Genomic DNA, 20,905 nt, shown 5'->3' with positions numbered 1-20,905 from the left:
GATTGCAATTGACGTGTAACATTGATGAGCTGTGCAGCCTCAACTGATGGCCTCCGAACATTCCGGGAATACCCCAACGTAACGAATGCGCATGAATATGGTCTGCTTCGCCAGGACTCTCAGTTCACCCGAGGCCTTATCATTAGATCCGTCAGAGCCCGAAGTTTCGAGTGACTATTGGCAGGAGGGAAGCAAGGTCGCAGTGCACTTAAGTGCCATGGCTAGGCTGAGACATAAAAAAGCAACGCAACCATGTCTTTAGCAAACACTATGGAGTCCCTGGCCGCTAGTTCCCGGGACGACTCTGACGGATTGGACAACCGGGGTTTCTCTTTGTCGCTCTTCAGCCACTATGCTCGCTAACCTGAGAAGCAACCAAGGAATTGTGCGCGAGGAACGTGATATGCGTGAATATGCGGGTTTTCGCGACCTGGAAAAGCGTCCAGTTCTGGATCAATGAGGGGATCCTGCAGCCAGTGGATGTTAGCATACATATTCGAGCTGCCAGATTAGGGGCCATATAGCCAGCGAGACGCGGGAGCTCGGGGCAACCAGGGCTTTATTTCTCTTTGCCATCGGCGGGCCAGGCGTAGCGAATTGCAGCAAGAATAAGTCTCGTGCGTGGACGACGAGGGGCGGTTTCAAGTTGACCTTGGCTGCAAGCAAATCAGGCAGTCACAGACCAAGCTGTACCAGGTAGGCAGAACAGGCCTTAATCACAAACCAGCTAACTGTCGATTCTCCCTGCAGGAAATGGACGTGTTCTGCGACTTTCAGAAAAGAGTAGCTATTTTAAAAGGTCCTCAATAGATAGGTTTACCTAATGCCCTAACCAGACTGGAAATATATCTAGCCATTGCAACCCCCTGAACCCGTTGCCGTTACTTTCATACTCTTATTATAGGTCTAAATTACAAGCAGCTATGAACAGCAGTCTCTATGTTATTCCTGTTGGCGCCACGATACTCGTGACCGGCGCTAACGGCTACATTGCCTCGCATGTCTGCAATATTCTGCTCTCCATGGGGTATCGAGTTCGAGGCACCCTTCGCTCTCCAAAGCCCTGGTTAACCGCCTTCTTCGACGCCAAGTATGGGACTGGCCGTTTTGAGTCTTTTATCCTTCCAGACCTGACACAGCGGGGGGCATGGCAGGTCGCCGTCGAGGGGGTCCAGGGAATCGCGCATGTGGCTTCCGACATGTCAATGAAACCCAACCCCGAACAGGTCGTGCCCCAGATGGTGCAAGGAGTGCAGAATGCGCTGAAGGCTGCAATGCAACAGCCGCAGGTCAAGAGGGTAGTGTATACCTCTTCGTCGACCGCGGCGTACATCTCGGTGCCGAATAAAGAAGGGGTGCGAATCACACGAGGTAGGACGACCCCTTTAACTTGAAAGCAGCTAACGCACCACTAGAAACATGGCATGATGCTTGTATTGATGCCGCTTGGGACAAGGACACCCCGGAGAACGAGAGGGGGTACCTGGTGTACAGTGCCTCCAAGACTTCGGCTGAAAAGGAGGCTTGGAACTGGGTGCAGCAAAACCAGCCCCATTTTGGGTTCAACTCCATCGTGCCTAATACCAACTACGGGCGCATTCTGTGTCCGGAGATTCCTGCAACCAGCATGACTGAGACCGCCAACCTGCTCCATGGCAATGACTCCGTCATTCGCCGTTTCCCGCCCCGTAAAATCCCTGCATCCCCTCATTGCTTTCCATGGTTGACTTTCGCCAGAATGGTTTGTGGACGTTGAGGACACCGCGAGGCTCCACGTCGTTGCTCTCCTGAGCCCGTCTGCAGTAGGAAAGCGCATCTTCGCGTTCGCGCAGGCGTTTAACTGGACCGATATCCTTACCATTCTTCATGAGCTCCGACCAGATAATATACATCTGCCGCCTTGTCCCAAGAATGAAGGCAGGGATCTCAGCGAGATCGAAGACGCTCCAGAGGCAGAGGCATTAATGAATGAGTTCTTCGGTACCAAGGGCTGGGTTAGCTTGAAAGAAAGTCTTGCGGCTGGCCTAGAAGGGTATTGGTAGCTTGCATTGAGGACCACAGATAGCTATCCAATCATCGTGACATCTGTTCTGCGAGTGCAGCTCTGTCAGCAGATGGGGACCGACAGGTACCGCTTATGGACAGCTCCGCCAGCCCGACGATGCCGTGGTTTGTCCCCTGCTGCAGCAACTCCCTAAAGGTAGCATCGTTGCGGAATATACTTCGCAGCTGGCGACCTGTCCTGCCATGGCTTGCAAGACATAACGAGTTCCCCGAACTGCATATCAAGGGGTCCACTCGGTTGCCTGGGTCTGGGATAAACGCTTTTGTGCGTCTGCAAGTAGGAACGCATTCCAGGTACTTTAGATAGAAGTGTATGGAGTATCAGTGCATCGCGTGACGGAACCAATCTGTCCACTTTTGCTTTATCTAGAACCCTGACCAGCACTCCCGTGTTGTTGGTGACGCGGACCAGTTCAGAATTGACTCCTCGACATACTGGAGAAACTGTGACAATTGGCTTACCTGCTGAAAGAATGATGTTGTTATAGCTGCTATCAGTCCAGAATTTCTCGTAGAGGTAGTGTCCCAAACTCCCCTCAACCGTGTACCCAGGTGAAACAACGGATACCCCTCCATGCAGTGCCTATGAAGGAACTCGCGCTTGTGCTATCTCTCCAGGTTGTGTATATTTACGAGTATATTTCCGCCACTCGAATTCCCCTCTGAGATATTCTCAATGTACCCAGAAAACCCCTAAGCTTGCAACATACGTCTTACTATGTCTGTGACACATATCGTTGTCTTCCGCTTCAAGGATGGAACGAGTGACGAGAAGATCGAAGAGGTGAGCTTTTATACACGCACTTAGAACATCTGACCTTTGCTAAAAAAAGTATAGGTGTGCCGTGAGGTTGTAGCCCTCAAGGAGAAGTGCATTTTGCCACGGACCCAGAAGCCCTACATTAAATCCTACGTTGGTGGCAAAGACCACTCCCCTGAAGGCGCCCAGGTAGCTCTCCAATCTATTCCACATAATGTACTAACATACAGCAGCATGGGATGACGCATGCGTTTGTGGCCCAGTTCGAGAGCCGAGAGGATCGCGACTACTACGTCTCCAAGGATCCCGTCCACCTGGAACTTGGACCCCGAATTGCGCCGGTGGTCGAGACATTTCTGTGCCTAGACTTCACTCCTGGGCTCATTCTGTGAATGGCTTCTTCTGCACGAAATACACTATGTTCCGGAGCTCCCGGTTGTATTCAGGAGAGCGTAGCACGAACGCCCCTCACCTAAGGAAAAAGCAATGCAGATAGCGAATCGTATTGAAATCGGCCGTAAAGTGTTGTTACAAGTATTCCATGGTACCTCTGAAAAGCAATTCAAATTGCATGTAGAGCAGCTAGAACCGTAGGCAACCGCGATATACGAATTGGCAGTGGCCACTGGTCACGAGTAAGAGTGCTCCGTTGCTCACCATAAAGAGCAAGTTCTTTTCCGTCAACCCAGGGAGTGTGGTGGATCCAGCACCATTTGCCTAGGTTGAAGTGGAGGCCACGCAGCGGTACGGTGGTGGCCGGTTATAGTGGTGCTGGTGTTCGTTGCTCCGGCTATACACCAGCATCGAGGCTGTCTCGTTTGCTTTTTTTGGCTGATATGATCAATCTGCCACGATCATGACGCAAATATCCAGATGAGTCACCGGGAACGAAAGCCAGTGAGTGTTCAGAGCCTAGGGTAGCAACAGATCAATGCTGCTCTGGTTCGTACAGGACCAAGAGTAGCCAAAAGGGCGGGTCGGCTGTGGATGTCACAGGAATCGAGCAAGGAGGTAGTTTTCTGCAAAGCTGCGTAAATCAATCAAAACAGACGAGCCTGCTGCATGTTTCTGTTGAATCCTATCACCCCGGCCTGCGCGTCCAATACAGCCCAGACGCTATTGCTCCCCAGTATCTTCCATCATGGATGACTAACCAGCTACTCCTCGCCAAGAAGCTCTACCAAACAGCTTAATGATATACCTGCACGATCAACGCTGTTGTTGAGAAAGCAGCTCGGAGTTCCCAAACAATGGGTAAAGGAGAGATATAAGATTATGTTGCCAGAATTGTAGTCTGCAGCTATGTGTGCGGAGAACCTTTAAGATGCCTATAGCAGTCACTGCTTCTGTAACCAGGATCACTAAAGGGCAGGCGTAATTCAGGGTTTGGTCGTTGTTCGCAGTACAGCAATTTCAGCACAACCATGAAAGGCCCTAGGGACTCCAGTATGGCTTCATTAAGAGTTCATGTGAACCTTTGCCAGAAACTGCTGAAATTTATCTTCCCTGACCAGAAAAAGGCCATTCTCGTAAACGCAGACGATGAACACTTTGCTGCCATGGTAATGGAATGACACTGACAGTTACGCGGGCTTCAACTTGCTGCTGAGTGCCATTAGTGCTGCCGTCAGATAATATTGAGGCTAATTTCAACCACTATTCCCGACACTCTACTTGATTCACCCCAAGGGCATAGTATATTCGAATACGCCACAGCACTGTTTGCTGCCATGGCGGATAAGAGAGTAACATCTAGAACTGGCGGTGAACGGCAACAGTTACTCCGTAGCTGACGCTGAGTGGAAATCACTGCTAAATAAAATTCCCCTCATACCTATCGGCATTTATCTTCCTGGGCCGATGCGCTCTGTAATGTGTTGGTGAAAGAGACCGAAATCGGCTTCATGAACTCGACCAAAACTGTGACTTCACAATTCCACTGTCTTTTCCTCCGGACAATCATCAAGGACACCATTATCGACCTCTAGGTATCCTGTCATTATAGAAACCAGACCTCAGTGTCTCGCTCCACGCGCAAACACCTGTATCTGTTTCTCATCAATCGCACCCTGTCAAAGCTTCCACTAGCGCCCGTTCCAATGGATAGGGAAAGATTGTCATAGGTTTCGTACTGTTTTGCTGGCACTGGATCTCTCAATTCGCTCGAAGAGCAGGGGATATCTTGAAGAAGGTGCACGAAGGAGTTTGGGAATAGAAAGTTGCAAGCTCTTTTCTGCAGCATCACCACGAAAATATTCAATCACTGCGCACGACCGATCCCAGCGGTTGTTGTCAGCGTTTATTCTCAACAACTGCTGTGGGTTCGGAGGATCCTCCATTATTTCTGGAGGGACGCGATTTGGGGCACTTCAGTGGAATCCTGTACTATCGAACCCTTTTCAATGGCGGCTGTGTATTCGTCGTCTTGCGCCGCCAACATGGGCTCCTACGGTGATAGATGGCTAGCAGAGTCATGGCGGGGCTGTTGCTTTCCTACTTAAGCCAAACTTCCCTCGACTACAATAGGGACGCCCAAATACGACACTGAAAGCGCTCCCAAAGGAGCCACGCTGAACGGATAAATCATTTTGCTAAGTCTTATTGAGAGGCTGTTGGGCTCGGTCTGTCTCATGCGCCGAACATAGCTGTTTTGGGTGAGCCAATTCTATCTGTTTCATGCCGAGCACACATGCTTTCGATTGAAAAAGGAATATATGGTCTTTAAGAGGTTGGGAGGATGGTAGTTGTAAGAAGCTCGCAGTGTAAACTGGGTTGTTGAAGTAAGGTCGATCACCCGCAATCCGCTATTAGTATTGCTGGACAGCCGGAACCCGCTCCAGCTCGGCTGTCAGCCGAATTTCCCAGATTCAGTTCTGCTGGAGGACCTGCGGTAAGATAATAGAGCAACTATATAACAATATTCCGATATAAGCTCGTCCAGGGACCGTACAATTCAAAACTTGCTGAGTATGAACTTTTCCACCTCAGCAACAAAATCTTATTGAAGTCAGTACGTTAGGATACTGTCCAGCATCGCGATCAGAAAGTAGACGTTACTAGTTATACATTGAGGCTCCGCTGGATGGCATGGCAAGCATTCCTAACTTTAACTAAACTGATGCAAAGGCTTATCCAGAAATCAGCTCCGGGTCGTTATAAGCTATCTAATGGCTCGGTTTCGGGCCATAGAAGCTTTGTACGAGTGCCTCATGTATAAAACCGTGCTAGCAGTCATTTTGTGTCCCAAATTCCGGAGTGGCAACCACAGCTGATACCTGCGGTGCTTGATTCCACGAAACTAGCGCTGTCTAGAGGAATCCAAACAAGATTGCTGGCTTGGGCAGCTAGAAACTGCTTCTCCCAAAGTGTTTCGTGTTGAAGCTTTAGGTGAATGAGGTGCTCTCCGTTGACAGACTTGATGACTTTGAATGCAAGGATGAAAGATATCGAGACCTTAATAAAATATAACACTAAGTCGCTCAGGAAATATGATGACTATCTTACCAAGCAGGTGTTGGAATCTCTATCAAGGCAGTTCGCTAATTTCCACAGCTACAACTGGAGATCTTGGAGGATCTGCCTAGGAACGATATCCAAATTTCCGTCTGGGAAATGTCCTTCAAGTTCCGTGATTCTAATATTTGCTTCGCGGTGATCTTCCCTGTCAGCAGTCTACAGAGCCACCCAATTTAGTCACTCCAGACACTGCTGAAGGCGATTTTATATGCCGCGCTGCATGAAAATCACTTTGTAACGTCACATCCTCTCCACTTACCTGATTTGTTATATACGACGATCAAGCCCTGATTTTGCGCTCGCGGATCCCTTCAGCCACTGAAATTTCTTGGCTGACGACAAGGCGCTCATCTCACTTTGATGCAACCATTGGCCGACTCGAGCCGAAGGAGACTGTGCTCGTTCTGCCAAGATAACTGGGTTCGAAGTTGTGGCTGATCCTGGGATCGGGGTTAAGCCATAGAGCCGGTTAGAACATCTCTCTCCCCATGTTGCTAACAAAGACTGGAGTTAACGGCGTTAGACCCTGCTCGGAGACAAGGCTGCCAACATGATCGTCCTGCAACCCACCATTGGCTATCAGCCTCCGCAGATAACAAAAGAGCCTCAAACAGCAAAACCTGGCTATTGCTGCTGAGTTATCAAGAATTATTATATAGATATAGCCATAGATATGAATATATTTCAGGCAACCTGGCAAGAAGACTTTGTCTTGTAGTCTGAACGCCAGACATCCCCTATACTAGGTTAAGAGCTGGTCTTAGGTAGAGATAGATCCCGCCTACGACGATCCGCCTCACAGACCTCTGTGCTTATGGGAAGTATTCTTGGCTGCTTATAACCCGACACGTCGAAACTGGGTCTGTGTCCTGATATGAAGGGAGCGATCCCCACTTCTAGCTTATACGCGCTCTCCACCCACATAGTCAACGGCCTGACCCAGCGACCTATCTCAAGACATCACCAATACTGAGTGCCTATCATGGGCGGGCTATTTGGCCAGCTCTTCACAAAACTGACACTTCCACCCGCATCCGCCGTTGATGGGAAGACTATCCTCATCACTGGGGGCAATACTGGCCTCGGCCGCGAAGCCGCCCGGCACGCCCTGGCCCTCGGCGCCGCCACGGTCATCTTAGGCGTTCGCACCCTCTCCAAAGGAGAGGAGGCCAAAGCCGATATTGAATCGAGTACTGGCAACTCGGGCAGAAACAAAGTCCTTGTCTGGCCGATCGACCTTGAATCTTTCGCTAGCGTCCAAGCCTTTGCAGAAAGAGCACGAAACTATGTTGCGGGTGAGAATGGTCGCCTCGACTTGGCGATCATGAATGCTGGTATAGCCTCAGTAATGTGGGCTGTCACCCCCGATGGTTGGGAGAGACACCTCCAAATCAACGTGCTCTCCACGGCGCTTCTCAGTCTGAAACTGTTGCCCTTGTTGCGTCACACCGCCGAACAGCATCCGCAAGACTGGCAAAGGCCGCATCTGGTCATAGTCACGAGCGACAGTCATGAATCCGTCAAATTCCCTGAGCGTACGGCAGATCGCATTTTCCCCGTCTTGAATGACCAGGGCCAATGGGCCAAATCTCAGAGATTGGGAGGTCCGATTGAGCGTTACGGGGTGTCGAAATTGATGGCTATCTTGATGACGGAGGATATTGCTCGGTTAGTGCCTAGATCTACACAGGGAGACCCGCTCGTCGTAGTTAATTCGGTGGCACCTGGGTTCTGCAAGTCGGAATTGTTGACCAGGGAGAGTGTGCCGTGGTTTCTAAAGGTGATCGAGGCCCTGGTTGCCAGATCTGCGCAGGAAGGGAGCAAAACACTCTTGGATAGTGCAACCCGCGGCATAGCCTCCCATGGAAAGTGGTTGGAGAACCAAGCGATCACTACGTGAGATATCATTTTTTCGATGAAATTGATGAATTCATGCTAACCCGACGACTTAGGCCGGGGAAGCTAGTGACGGACCCTAACGAGGCGGCATATAAGAAGAAGGTATGGAAGGAAATCATTGAGATACTGCGGGGGGTTGATCCTGAGCTTGGTACTGAGTATTGAGGATATGGCGACCACGATATGTCGTGGTTTATACTGGACCATTACTTGGCTTTCTTTCTCATGAGCAGCAACTCCACTCTACCGTTCTTCGATGGGTACTATAATCTCGCCGACGTCTACAGCCGAACAGTCACAACCTAAGACGTCTTCGTTTGTCAATATAGACGATAGTTGCCATACAATAACCCATAAATAGGAAGCCCGTCATTCACAGTCAACTTCTGAGCACAGTTGAAGAAAAGAATATGCTCTGCCAGGTTTAGGCTACGGCTTAGAATACCGTTTCCGGAAGTTGCTTGAATCACTGGTGACTCTAAAAGAATAATCAGTTCACCTTAATGGCTTGACGCAACCAGGACGGGGATGAGGGGCTCTCAGTCGCGTACCAGAATATACTTATAACCAGTGCTGCTCCAAACCTTTTCTAGCGAGCTACCAAAGCTGGAGGGCGTTTGTCCTTCCCTAGACCGCTGAAAACCAATTATGTTTTCGGTTTGTACCATCTCTGTGCCTACTGGGTAGCCTCAAGCTGCGGACGACTTATTTTGCTCTTGTTGCCAGTCAAACTGAGTCTCATTCCTTACATAGAGGCCGAGGTTCTTGGCCTAAAATAATATGCGACCAAGCGTAAAATTGGCTTTGTCATTCGGATAATAATCCGATCAATCCAAGCAGCCATCAGTGAAAAATTCCTGCTATTGGTCGGCGAGCGTGACTCGGGCACTTTTCAGCCTGGGCACGGTTTACAAGCCGCCAATATCGAAGCCGATGTCATAAGAGCATTTACTGCCAAGATACAGCTTACAGCCCTTCACCTATTCCATTACGATTAGCAGGTGGAGGAGCGACCGTCCTACGTGTCGGATCTCTCGTAGTTCCGGAGGCTCCCCGTTAGCCGGTCAGAGACTGCTCCAGCCATGCTGATTTTAAGACAGCCCATCAGGCAGGGTAGAATTATTTCGAAACTTGCACTAGAATCGGTTCTGTGATCACACAGCACCTGCGAGCTATACCATATACAGCAGGCCCTGAAGAACCCAAACAACACTGTTGCTACCCCCATCCCTACCCAGCCCGCCATTTGGCGTCTAGGTACTAGAACACTGCAGATCAGACCTCATCGTACTGGCAACAGACCATGCAGACCCGTGCCGCGTCTATAGCAAGGCAATATAACCAGCCACTCCACGAGCAGGTGGTTGCAGGAAAGGCGACGGCGTATATGGTAAAATGTCCTAGTACTTTACAGTCCGGCATTTATAAGCTAAAGTTTGACAGTACCTCTGTGCACTCTGTTGTGAACTAATGGGATGCAGATCGCTTACTAGTACACGGCGTCCGTAATCCATCTTCGGCTTGGCCTCTAACTTTTCGGGGCAGGTTCGCATCAGCCGTGGCATACGCGCACTGGGAAACGCAATCATGATCTAACGCCGGGCCTCGACGTGGATGCGGGTCCTGGTGTTGTTCGGCTTGGGGGCATTGCCCTAGGACCCGGAATCTAAGACATGTCTCTGCGCCGCGGTCTACGCTTCAGGTACTCATGGAACGGCCGGATGCGGAACGGCCAGACGATGAGCACGAAATCCACCAGGAAGTCGGCCACATCAGCAGCTGGAACTGCACCTGCCACTATGAGGCGTTAAGCCGACTCGGCTCCAGTTGTAGCTGAGAACGAAGAGCATCTGATTCTATCCACATTCACATAATATATCCTGAAGTTTGGGTATTAGCTAGAAGACCTGATGATGATAGGTAAGATCACAGCATAGTAGATCGGCTAGGAAATGTCACGAGCAAGCCAGCTATATAAATGCGATTTGGCAGAGTGATAGTGGCGTTTGATAATAGTAACCTCTTTGGTTTATTTGGGGTTATTGAGATATTTGGGTCAGGTCATGCTTACCTGCTTAACCCATAGCAGTTCGATCTTGGACAGCCCGCTCCAAAACCTGTGTCGGTGGATCAGATAAGTCTAGAACCAGCCCCTACCCGGAGTTTGATAACTCTGAAGCCGACTTTATATTATTGTAGGGATATCAAGTTGAGCTTCAGTGTATGCTATATAGCCAGTTATCTCAAGCTTATGAAGACGCTCTGCTGCCGCTTTAGGATCCTTGAGCACTTTTTCTGTAGCAATATGCACTTGAGCTCTGAGTGTTTCCCATGCATTGAGCAACTCAATTGGCTCAGGTTGAGTACTATGTGTCACTTGAGTACAGTTTCCCAAGATCCATCTGTGCCCGGTCATGGTGTGCATGACCAAGTTAAAGCAGTGTCTGACAGACTGTCACACAATGATTTTATCTCTCGGGTAGAGTGCAGATGCCACCAGGCCACCATGATTTCCAAGCTCCCGGTCGTTTCAGCTGCTCATCTCTATTTGTTCATTAGACATGATCGGCTGGGTAAGCAGCCAATATTTTTCCTGCAGACTCCCTACCAACTGAAAGACTGACATCTAGACATCGGCGTTGAAGTGTCTACTGTTGTTATATCCAGTTAATTAAGTTCGGTCACACGTTGGGATTGAAGGGTCGACTGACCCGCCGTCAGCCCAACATGAATGTTAGTAAAAGTAAACTGAGACCATGATTGTTGAACTCTGCGAGCCTTGTGTCTCTGCTCTCAAGACTCAGGTCCTGTGAGCACTCATAACCCTATAACCTTTTCGTTGAATTAAAAGGATGAAGCATGCAATACCTCGTCAGAACTGTGGTTTTGGGCCGTTGCCTAAAAGCCTGCTCAATGGAGGTCGCAGTAACGAAAACGAGTCCTACTTTCGTGTTCATGATTGGAGTAAGGAGTGGATCCCAGGTCCTCACCTGAGAGGCATTCTTGATATGGGAAGGTATTCTACCTCTGTCTATTCACCATACCTGCAGCGCGACATTGACCTGAGGGATAATGGCTACGCTACATCTCCTCTTCAATGATATATTACAATGGTTACTGTATTCTCCCTGACTAGCTTTCAGTAACGGTATTCGCTTCAGTGTCAGATCTCTCACCAACTCTTTCGCGTATCCTTCCTACACTGCATGCACATCGTCTCGGAATATCGCTCTATGACTGCCAGTTCGACTCAGAAAGTGGTGATCGGGTGCCGATTCCTGATCAAGTTATCGATAGTGTGGTTGCAGCCCTTATCAGATTCAAGCTAGTGTGCATGGATCTGGGAGTACAGGAACAGAACATTCAGGTTGTTGCCACTGAGGCAACTCGCGAGGCAATTAATTCAGCAGGGTTTTTTCAAGCCATCGTATCCAGCACTGGGCTCCATCTGCGGCTCTTGAGGAAGGAAGATGAAGGCCGTATTGCAAGCGGGTTTTCTGATATCGAAGGGCTCATGATGAACCTTGGAGAAGACAGTACCCAAATAACATAGATTATTTCGCAAAACGGTTATGTGCGTACCAGCCCTCAGGTTCGTTCAGCTTTTCGTATAAAGCCGCAGCCATAAGTCGAATAATTCTTGACTTGAAGCAAGGCAAATCTAAGCATGAAGCTGACTTGGCTTTGGGGAAGCTTCATGAGGAGATGGTATCCGACTTTCGAGACGCTTACCGTAAACAGATCCCAGTGACTCTTCAAGAGAGAGCAAAGCGTGAAGGCGGGTATACTATCTATCTATCTGGTGGTGGGTTTCGCGGTTGGGGATACCTCCTGCTCTACGTAGACCAACAAGATGAGAATCACTATCCAAAATCTCAGATCAATGGCTATGCCGTTGTAGAGATAGATTCGAGAGCACGGATCTGGAAAAGGTTGCTCGCAAAGCACATTCTATCTTTCGTGTTTCTGACAGGCGACGAGAGAACAGGTCCCAGCAGTCGCGTTTCTAGTGAAAGCACTGACGGAAGCTATCCCTCACGGTATCAGAGAAGCTCGCTTCTGCCAGGGAGGCGTACGCGAAGGGATACTTTTCCGAGAATTGTTGCCAACGTACGTGCTCAGGATCCACTCGAAGTTGCAACTTTACGATTCGCCGCCGAATCAGTCACCGATCTACAGGCTCTTCTTTACAATTCTATCCCTAGGTCGTCGCGGAACGACTCGATAATGTTCCCGGCGGCCATAAGCAATCATGATATAACCGCCTTCGCCAACACTCTGTATGTGCACGGAGTTGGAGATCGCAGAGTCCTCATTATCTCCTCTTGAACCTGGCCTTGGATTATCTGCTGGAGTGCCATTCTTTTTCTTGCCAAATCGTCGATTCCACGCGAAGCGCTTCCTCAGAAATTTTTTGCTTCCTTCCCGAGGGGACATCCCTCTGGTAGTTGTCCTGATAGTAAGATAATAGCCTCCTGCGAGGCCTGAAGCCCAGCTTCGAGCTGATGTTGATGGGCGCCTGCTGACGTGTTTCGATTCAGCCAACTACATGAGAGTCCTTCCACTGACTGAGCATCCGAATCCATTTCAGGAATAGGGTCTCACTAGACAAGACGTGCGGAGGAATTCGAGCAAAAATTTAAGCAGGATGTGCCTCGGGATACGGTATCTTTTTTGAATAAAGTAATATTCAGTAGTATTCAACTATATGATCTGGTAATAGATATCATTTTCTGCTTTCGGTCCCACTGGCCCCCTATCATCGTGGGGCAGAGGGCGCGCGGGACGATCCGACAAGACTACTGCTAACACCGTCCAGGTTGAGTTAATGTGGATCCACTGGAAAAGTTATCTTTAGAATCTTGTGCTCTCCAAGAGTGTTTCTTTAGTTATGTTTGCATGCTGAAGCTTCTCCTGTACTGTGCTTTTGGTTACCAACAGTATCAACATATCATTCAAGGCAGCGCCGAAGCCGCGTTTGGGCTCATGCGGATAGGTTGGCCATTTACATCTAGCAGAAGCCTTCATCTCTGTGAAAACCCTTGACTGGGTTTAGATCAGGAGAATATAGTAGTTGGTAAACTAGTCTGATATAATTCTCACCACACATTTAACTAATTCTACCAATATGATGATAAGACGCGTTGTCCTAGATGAGAACAGACAATGACTGGGAAAGCTCCTGCGATGGTGAAGAAGTCAATCAATAAAGGCCTCAAAAAGGGCAGTGGCAGGTAAACCTTAGGTACGTACAGGGAAGGACCATATTACTCTGTAAGTAGATTTTATTACACCTGGATGAATTGCTCTGTTTATTATTCATGAAGTACATCCCTACCAACAGCTTTCTCTTTCTCATCTTACTGTATCTGCCTTCTCCCGCCAATTGTCTCCTGTGGCTTGTGTGCTCCTTTATGTCAATGGTGTAATAGGTAATCATGGCAGTAACAGCACTATAGTCCGGATCTCATGTGTTCCTCATTGGCACCCTCGCATTTTGCAAGCCAAAAAAAAAAGAAAAAAAAAATTGTCGAATCAAGAGCTATGATGGTTGGAAAGAGAACGATGGGTATTTGATTTGCAAATGTTCCTTTTAAATAGTACACCAGCATTGAAAACGCACTTGCAAGACACGACTCAAATGAATGTCTTTGGCCGATAGCATGATATCTATAAGTGACTAGAGGCATTCAATAAAGGTTGCCACATCTGTTGGCACACTGCCTTAAAAAAGACAGGGCGGAATTAGATATTTAGCCGCCTTGAGCACAAAGCTAATGTTGCGCGGAAATACTTGCCAATGTAATGGCATAGAAAGCCATCAACAGAGTGCCAGGAATCAGACCCTAACAAGCGCAGTTTAGATGAAGATTGGAGGCCGAGACCAAGACACTTGGAATACTTTGACTATTTGCGTCCTCTTACTGGACTGACCAGACACAGAGCTTCCTTTTCTTGACGTGGTATGAGTCATGGTTTACTTCAGTCTTTTAAATATAGATAAGCTTAATTGCCAAGCTTTGCGCTCGTTTAACAAGCTCATTTGACCGAGGATTAATACCGATTGACCGAACGGTCTGATGCCTTTTCTCCGGTTACGTCGGCTTGTGGGTCTAAATTCCTGATATATACTTCCGAGTACAGGGTTGGACAAGCTGTAATATCGACGTCATTGGATATATAAGGCTACAGTCTTCCTCAATGACCTTGTAATGGTATTGTATCTTATGCTCTTCACACTCAGCTTCAAACCTTATGTCCACAAGCTCAAACTCTATAATCATGGCCAAGCCCGACCCCCTGACCTACTCAACTGAAACTTTCATCGCGGGCCTGCATGACACCAAACCCCCCGTAACCTTCGACCCATTGGCATGGGAAGCTCTCGCAAAAGAGCGTCTCTCGGCCGACAGCTTTGGCTACGTCTGGGGCTCAGCAGGAACCAGACAGACAGACGATAACAATCGTGCCGCGTTCAAGAAATGGGGCATCGTACCCTCGCGATTAGTCAAGGCTAATTTCACGAATCTGAAAACCACTTTATTTGGGGACGAGTACGAGTATCCTCTCGCCCTGGCACCTGTGGGCGTGCAGAGGATTTTCCATCAGGAGGGTGAATCAGCGGCTGCGAAGGCCGCAGGGGAGGAAGGCGTCACGTTTATATTGAGCACGGCGACGTCAACAAGCCTCGAGAATGTTGCGAAGGCAAACAGAGACGGGCCAAGATGGTACCAGCTCTATTGGCCCAGCAACGAGCATCACGACATCACGGCTAGTCTGCTGAAAAGAGCCAAAGAGAATGGATATAAGGTGCTTGTTGTAACATTGGATACGTATATGCTCGGCTGGCGGCCTAGTGATCTCGACAATGGTTATAATCCGTTTCTACGCAACGATAACATCGGTGTGGAGATAGGATTTTCGGATCCCGTTTTCCGGAAACGATTCAAGGAGAAGCATGGAGCCGAGGTGGAGGAGGATGTTGGGAAGGCAGCACAGGAATGGGCGCATACAATCTTCCCGGGTACAAGCCACGGGTGGGAGGATATCAGCTTCTTAAAGGAGCATTGGGATGGGCCAATTGTGTTGAAAGGAATTCAGACAGTCGCTGACGCAAAGAGGGCTATTGAGGTCGGCGTGCACGGCATTGTGGTATCCAACCACGGCGGGAGGCAGCAAGATGGTGGAGTTGGGTCTCTCGAGGTATTGCCTGAGATTGTGGATGCAGTCGGCCAGAAGATTGAAGTCTTATTTGATTCTGGCGTCAGATGCGGTGCTGATATCGCCAAGGCGCTTGCCTTGGGAGCAAAGATGGTGCTCGTAGGGAGACCGTACGTCTACGGACTGGCCATCAGTGGACAGGAAGGGGTGAGGCATGTTATCAGGAGCCTGCTGGGGGATCTACAGTTGATTTTACATCTGTCAGGGGTCCCGGACATTTCGAGCAGGAAACTCAATCGGGAAGTTTTAAGGCGGATTCTGTAAATTTGCTGTGACTTGGCGGAATGAAGCTTGTGATAGATCTATACTTTGTAGTTAGATTTGCTCAACATTTCTGTAAGGAGATGTGTTCATCTGCTAAGCAGTATTGACTGTATGCACCAACATACTTGACCTCCCTGCAGGGGGTGTAACGGGCGTAGGCAGTATTATTTTCAACTGGCTGTCCTGTATAAACGAGTATCACAAGCTTAGAGAAAGAAACAAAAGACAGAAGCGCAGATATCTTCCTCCTCCTTTTATCAACTTTTCTGACTTCCCGGACCTGTATGCCGACGGATCCCTTTTCCAAAGTTATGAGGACGGATTTCCTTTCCTAAGCTTCGAGGCCGCAATTTCCGAAGCTGTACACTGATGTTGCAGAAACCTTATTTAGAACCAGGTTGAGGGCATGGCCGACAACCAAGATCCAGGTCATAGCCTGTGACAGGGGGCACTAGCACTCCATCGCAACGGTCATACCTAGCATTGGTTCTTACCTCCCAAGACCAATACTGCCGAAATATCACCCTTTACGAGACTGGTGAGGCCACTACCCAACTCTACAACCTTTTTACCAAGTCGCATCCAATCACGGTGCCGTCACCGAGCGCGCTGCTGTCCAAGGATTGTACTGTAAAAACATCATCAGCAGGCAACAGTCATGAGATGATCGAACATACTATCGATTGGATTCGAGCCGCATTGGATTTCTGCGGACCGGGGTTTATCGATGTTCTCTTTGGGGAGTTTGGATGACTGGCTGTTGGCCACCCGCACGAGATTAGCAGGCAAGTACTAGTAGTCAGGCGGATGGTCTGGCGGGACGAGAGAAACAAGGGGAGTTTGAACAGTCTGGCTCTTTGAGAAAAAGAGGCAATGGAGAGGGTTGATGACTGGAATGGGGGCCATAGCAGCCAATCTGACAGTGATTAGGTAAAGTTCGAGCCGATCTGGACATGCAGAAGATGCTTCATTACATTTACTATATACTACAGGCTTTTGAGCTCGTTACGTTGACTTAGGGCCAATTCAATTTGCCAGTCAGCGAACCCGAACTTTTGAAGCCCGAAATGAAAAAAATTCGCTATCAATGGTCTCATCCAGATGGAGGGTCGGAAAATATATTGAATATTAAGGCTTGTAAAAGAGAGGAATATATTCAAAGTTGAACTAATTGGCTTTAACCTCAGTTGCGAAGTCTTCGGTATCACTTTCCATTTCCCCATCCTCGACCTCACTTTTGTCCTCCGGCAAGCAGAGTTCTCATTTGATTCTGCCCATTCCTGGGTCATTTCGAGCTTTTGCCAACAGACGGCCTGCTGCTAGAGCTCGCCTCTGCTGGCAAGCTCCCTCCTCAGGAAATCCGTCTCTGCTCAATTATGCAACATTCATACCTCCTTGTCGAAGGTATTGCCACGCCGGATCTGAACGGCTTCCATATCAACCTCGAGCCACGCGCAGACTGGTAGCACTTCTGCCGACCAGCCTGCCGTAAATCCTGAGCTCAGACCATACTTTACCTATTGAAATACAGCTGAAACCAGGCACAGGGCTTCGAGAATACATTGGGAGATATTCATCTTTCTGAGGTACATTTGTTGATAGCGCGGCGACGCTCAAGTTGTACCCAGTTACTCCGGACATATCAGAAACCCTACCAAATACTCAGTGTATTTTCCATTGTAACATGCAAGACAACATCGCAGCCCCCGCCACTCTGGCTGCATCAGCGAGACTGAGCCCGCAATGTCACAGAGGCGCCTTAAAAGCGCACACTCCCGTAATAGAGCGACTGGATGTCTGGGGCTATCGGCGCGAGAAAGCAGCCTCACTGACTTAGACTGACTTCGACGAGAGTTGATGAGTCATTTTTGGGACGCCTGTCGCCCGGAGGCAGGAGCTTTTCTATGCTGAGCTGCCTGACGAACGCCTGCACCGTGACCAGACAGTCATGTTTATTGGATACTATCGCTAGCCGTCAGCCACGGCTGCGTGAGCTTTGGGATCACCTTTGTCCGCCCCAACTATGCTTATTCTAAAAATACTACAAAGTTGGGATTGCATTATCTAAGAACCACGGCTTAAAGGCTTTACTCGGAGTAGATATGGGATGCGCATTGGAAAGAAGGCACCACTGACAGGCGGGCTGAGCTAGGGCCTTTTTGGTGATAGAGTTCTTGGCAATTACGTAGCCACCTGCTTTGAGCCGATTATTGGATCAATGGTGACACCTGGGCCGCTCGTCCAACACGTTAAACCTAGTTGGGCTGGTAACATGCAGACTCATGAGCAGTGCCATGCCTACAGATCTCAGAGTATACTTGACTATTCGTGTAGATAACAGGAAAAGGGAAAGCGATTCACTCTGTAACCTAAGTCTATAACAACTTAATATCAGGACCCTTATTTCAGAGTAAAAAGTACCCGTTGCGGTTGTTATAGTTTTCTGTGGCTTGCTGCGGCTTGTTTTCATTACTATGGTTTGTGTTTATATATATAGCTACCTATCCAGACACTATACTGCTAGAATACTAGGCTGGGAGTCGCTATCTATACAACAAGCTTTCGCCTCGAGAGGATCGCACACCCCTCGTTCAACTGGTCCCAAACATGAGCTTCTAGACAAGCCTGGCGACTCAACCGAACAGCAGGCGCCGTGCGCTCGCGCATCTCACGTTCGTACTCATCGATGGCGACCTTTTGGTCTCCCCCAGCATAGATAGTCGCGATGGCTTCGATTAGGTGAAAGATGTCGAGAAGGCCGTGGTTTGCTGCTTCGCCGCGGTCTGTTCCTGTCAGCTTCACAATTGCAACCTAATCACCGTCACCGGTCTGACAGAGAGAAAAACGGAAAAACGTACACATGACCATGGCGTGTGCGGCGTCGCTGGCCAAGGTAACTTTGCCATCTCTGTTATCCCACGGCAGACACTCCCAGTCGGCGAGGCTGACCTCAACGACCGGCGTCCCATCGGGAATGCGCTGGACGGTTTCGTACAGGAACGGCACAAACCCAGCCGCTCGCTTCTTCATAAGCGCGAGCCTCTCTTTGTCAGTTTTGGGCACTTCGTCGTCTGCTGTCTTCACAGGCCAGGAGAGGTTGATCTGTACGCGCCAGAGTCCGTTGACATTGTTCGCTGGTGACTCCAAGATTGAGAACCAGAGGTAGACCCCCGTTTCAGGATGGCAGCCTTGGAAGAGCAAGGGATCCATATTTCGCAGCGGAGCAACCTCATCATCAGTCAGATCAACTGCGACCCCAATAAATCGTACCGGAAGCTGGACGTTACGGTAGGCATCGGGTCGAAGGAAGCGCCGCACCGTCGACCGGCTGCCTTCCATGCCCACTACCAGCTTTCCGGCGACATGCTCCTCTACGTCACCGTTACAGAATAAGAGCTGCGGCCGCCCGTCCTCTGTAAACGTCACTCCGTCCACCCGTTTGTCGAAATGCACATGCTCTTCAATCCCGGCCAGTAATGCTCTGCGCATTTTCTCCCGATTCACGCGCCACCTTTTCGAAGGTGGGATTTTGAATTTCGGCTCGCCGGTCGCCAGATTGATGAAGAGGAAATTGCCATTGTCGTTCCGAGCAACTTCAGGGTCTACCTGGGCGTCTTGGATGCGTTGCAGGGTCTCAGAGGGAACGAGGGCCTCAATGTATTGCAATGCCCAGTGCAGAGTTATAGCCCATCCTTGGCCACGACTGTCGGGGTGGGGGTCTCGCTCGTAGATTACAAATGGGATGTTTTTCTGTGATATTTTAGCGTTCTTAAGGCCAAGGTACAGGAAGAGAGGTCAAAGGATGGTACCTGTTTGAGGGCCTGTCCGAGAGTCAGGCCGACTATACCAGCGCCGACGATGAGGACTGGGTCCATGTTCCCACGGTGGTGAGGTCGCGTAAAGTGGGATGTTGTCAGAGTGGGAGGAAGTAAGCTGAGACACTGCTGATATACGAATCTCTCGCACTGCACCAATAGGACAGTCCGCGAGACCCTGCGATATTTTTAACTAGACCTAATCTAGCCCGTCACTATGCACCACTCACGCTTCGCCCGTCTTGACCCCGCTCACGTCGATCTGGAATAAGGGACAACATGCCAGCGAGTCCACCTCACAGTCTGCCGGCCAAACTGCTCCGTTCTCTATTCCTACGGAACCGCTCCAGCGCTAGACCTGGCCCTCGTCTACGAATAAGAGGGACTCGCCAGCGCGACAATTAGATGGCGCGCCGCTTTTCCACTGTCGATGACCGCGTCAGGGATTCAGTATCTGACGATACTGACTGATAGCGTTCTAGGCGTAGATTCGCACAATGAGCAGAACGGATTAAAGGATGGACAAAGCTGAACGTTAAGTCAATCAAGGTTTATTCTTGCGACCGATAACGACACCAGCGTCATCCACTTCGACAGCTCTCCAGAAGCCATTGCGGTGTTTCAAGGCTTGTGAAATTGCGGTTATACACGAGGCGACAGTGACTAATGAGGCGGTTTACAGTTGGGCACTGCGATTGCGACCCCTCTATCTCGACCAGCACAGTGGAGGTGCGCCTCTCCCGAGTCATCCTATAAAATGATGAAAATTCGGACTGACTTGAATGCTGCTTAAAGAGGCTGGAGCCTTAGTACTCGGAGAAGAATCAACTTACACACAAACCCTCAGCGTCCAATGAGTCTGCAGTTGGCATTGCCTACAGCATCAACCTCATGTGCCCTTGCTATTAGGATCCTGACTCGTTCCATGCATTTAAGCATATCTAGTCAGCTGAATATGATTGACAAACATCGCCCTAACAAGGACTCATTCGGTGGTTCAGACGCACGATTTTGCGTTGGTGACTGTCATCCTCCACTGGATGAAACCAGTGTAATGGTTTGGCTTCTTGCTCCAGAACGTGATTTCCAGAATCTCACGGACATTGCTGACGCTGCCGACGCTCTCGATGGGCGCAATGCCGATTGATGCCAATCTATCAAATGCGCGGTGGTTGGAACCCTTTACTGACGATATCCATCTACGACTTACGGCGCACAAGATGCCCATCATGTGGTAAATGGATGGATCGCCAATGCCGAAGTAGCAGGATTTACGATCTCCATTCCCTGAGATGGCGACTCCTAGGGAACTAAAAATTAAGCTAAAACAAGTAGAGATGTGCTGGGGAAGAGATTCAAAGCTCCA

At 49.3% G+C, this 20,905-nt stretch overlaps 6 protein-coding genes across 6 annotated transcripts, besides 1 other annotated feature; 5 read left to right on the top strand and 1 right to left on the bottom strand.

Annotated features, from left to right (window-relative positions):
- Positions 1-20,905: part of a sequence feature (contig 1.158 1..283337(-1)) that runs on past both edges of the window.
- On the top strand, positions 924-2,042 carry ANIA_08583 (aldehyde reductase II; the record flags this gene model as incomplete). Its single annotated transcript, XM_676760.1, has 3 exons — positions 924-1,371; positions 1,416-1,688; positions 1,738-2,042. 3 exons carry the CDS (start codon positions 924-926, stop codon positions 2,040-2,042), a joined length of 1,026 nt encoding a protein of 341 aa, XP_681852.1.
- On the top strand, positions 2,783-3,216 carry ANIA_08584 (Dabb family protein; the record flags this gene model as incomplete). The annotated part of the gene is made up of 3 exons (XM_676761.1): positions 2,783-2,848; positions 2,903-3,013; positions 3,058-3,216. 3 exons carry the CDS (start codon positions 2,783-2,785, stop codon positions 3,214-3,216), a joined length of 336 nt encoding a protein of 111 aa, XP_681853.1.
- Positions 7,323-8,639, top strand: ANIA_08585 (putative short-chain dehydrogenase; the record flags this gene model as incomplete). The annotated part of the gene is made up of 3 exons (XM_676762.1): positions 7,323-8,236; positions 8,293-8,341; positions 8,601-8,639. The coding sequence occupies 3 exons, from the start codon at positions 7,323-7,325 to the stop codon at positions 8,637-8,639; spliced, it is 1,002 nt and encodes a 333-aa protein (XP_681854.1).
- On the top strand, positions 10,801-11,792 carry ANIA_08586 (uncharacterized protein; the record flags this gene model as incomplete). The annotated part of the gene is made up of 3 exons (XM_676763.1): positions 10,801-10,812; positions 10,907-10,972; positions 11,376-11,792. 3 exons carry the CDS (start codon positions 10,801-10,803, stop codon positions 11,790-11,792), a joined length of 495 nt encoding a protein of 164 aa, XP_681855.1.
- ANIA_08587 (lactate 2-monooxygenase) lies at positions 14,522-15,724 on the top strand (the record flags this gene model as incomplete). The annotated part of the gene is made up of 1 exon (XM_676764.1): positions 14,522-15,724. The coding sequence occupies one exon, from the start codon at positions 14,522-14,524 to the stop codon at positions 15,722-15,724; it is 1,203 nt and encodes a 400-aa protein (XP_681856.1).
- Positions 17,980-20,767, bottom strand: ANIA_08588 (FAD-dependent oxidoreductase; the record flags this gene model as incomplete). Its single annotated transcript, XM_676765.1, has 9 exons — positions 17,980-18,022; positions 18,146-18,196; positions 18,309-18,507; positions 18,583-19,474; positions 19,534-19,717; positions 19,770-19,801; positions 20,419-20,452; positions 20,547-20,719; positions 20,750-20,767. The coding sequence occupies 9 exons, from the start codon at positions 20,765-20,767 to the stop codon at positions 17,980-17,982; spliced, it is 1,626 nt and encodes a 541-aa protein (XP_681857.1).

The sequence above is a fragment of the Aspergillus nidulans genome, chromosome III (genome assembly GCF_000011425.1).
Source record: "Aspergillus nidulans FGSC A4 chromosome III".
Classification (NCBI taxonomy): Eukaryota; Fungi; Ascomycota; class Eurotiomycetes; order Eurotiales; family Aspergillaceae; genus Aspergillus; species Aspergillus nidulans.
The sequence above is the reverse complement of the archived record's forward strand: the minus strand, read 5'-3'. Positions and strand labels throughout refer to the sequence as shown.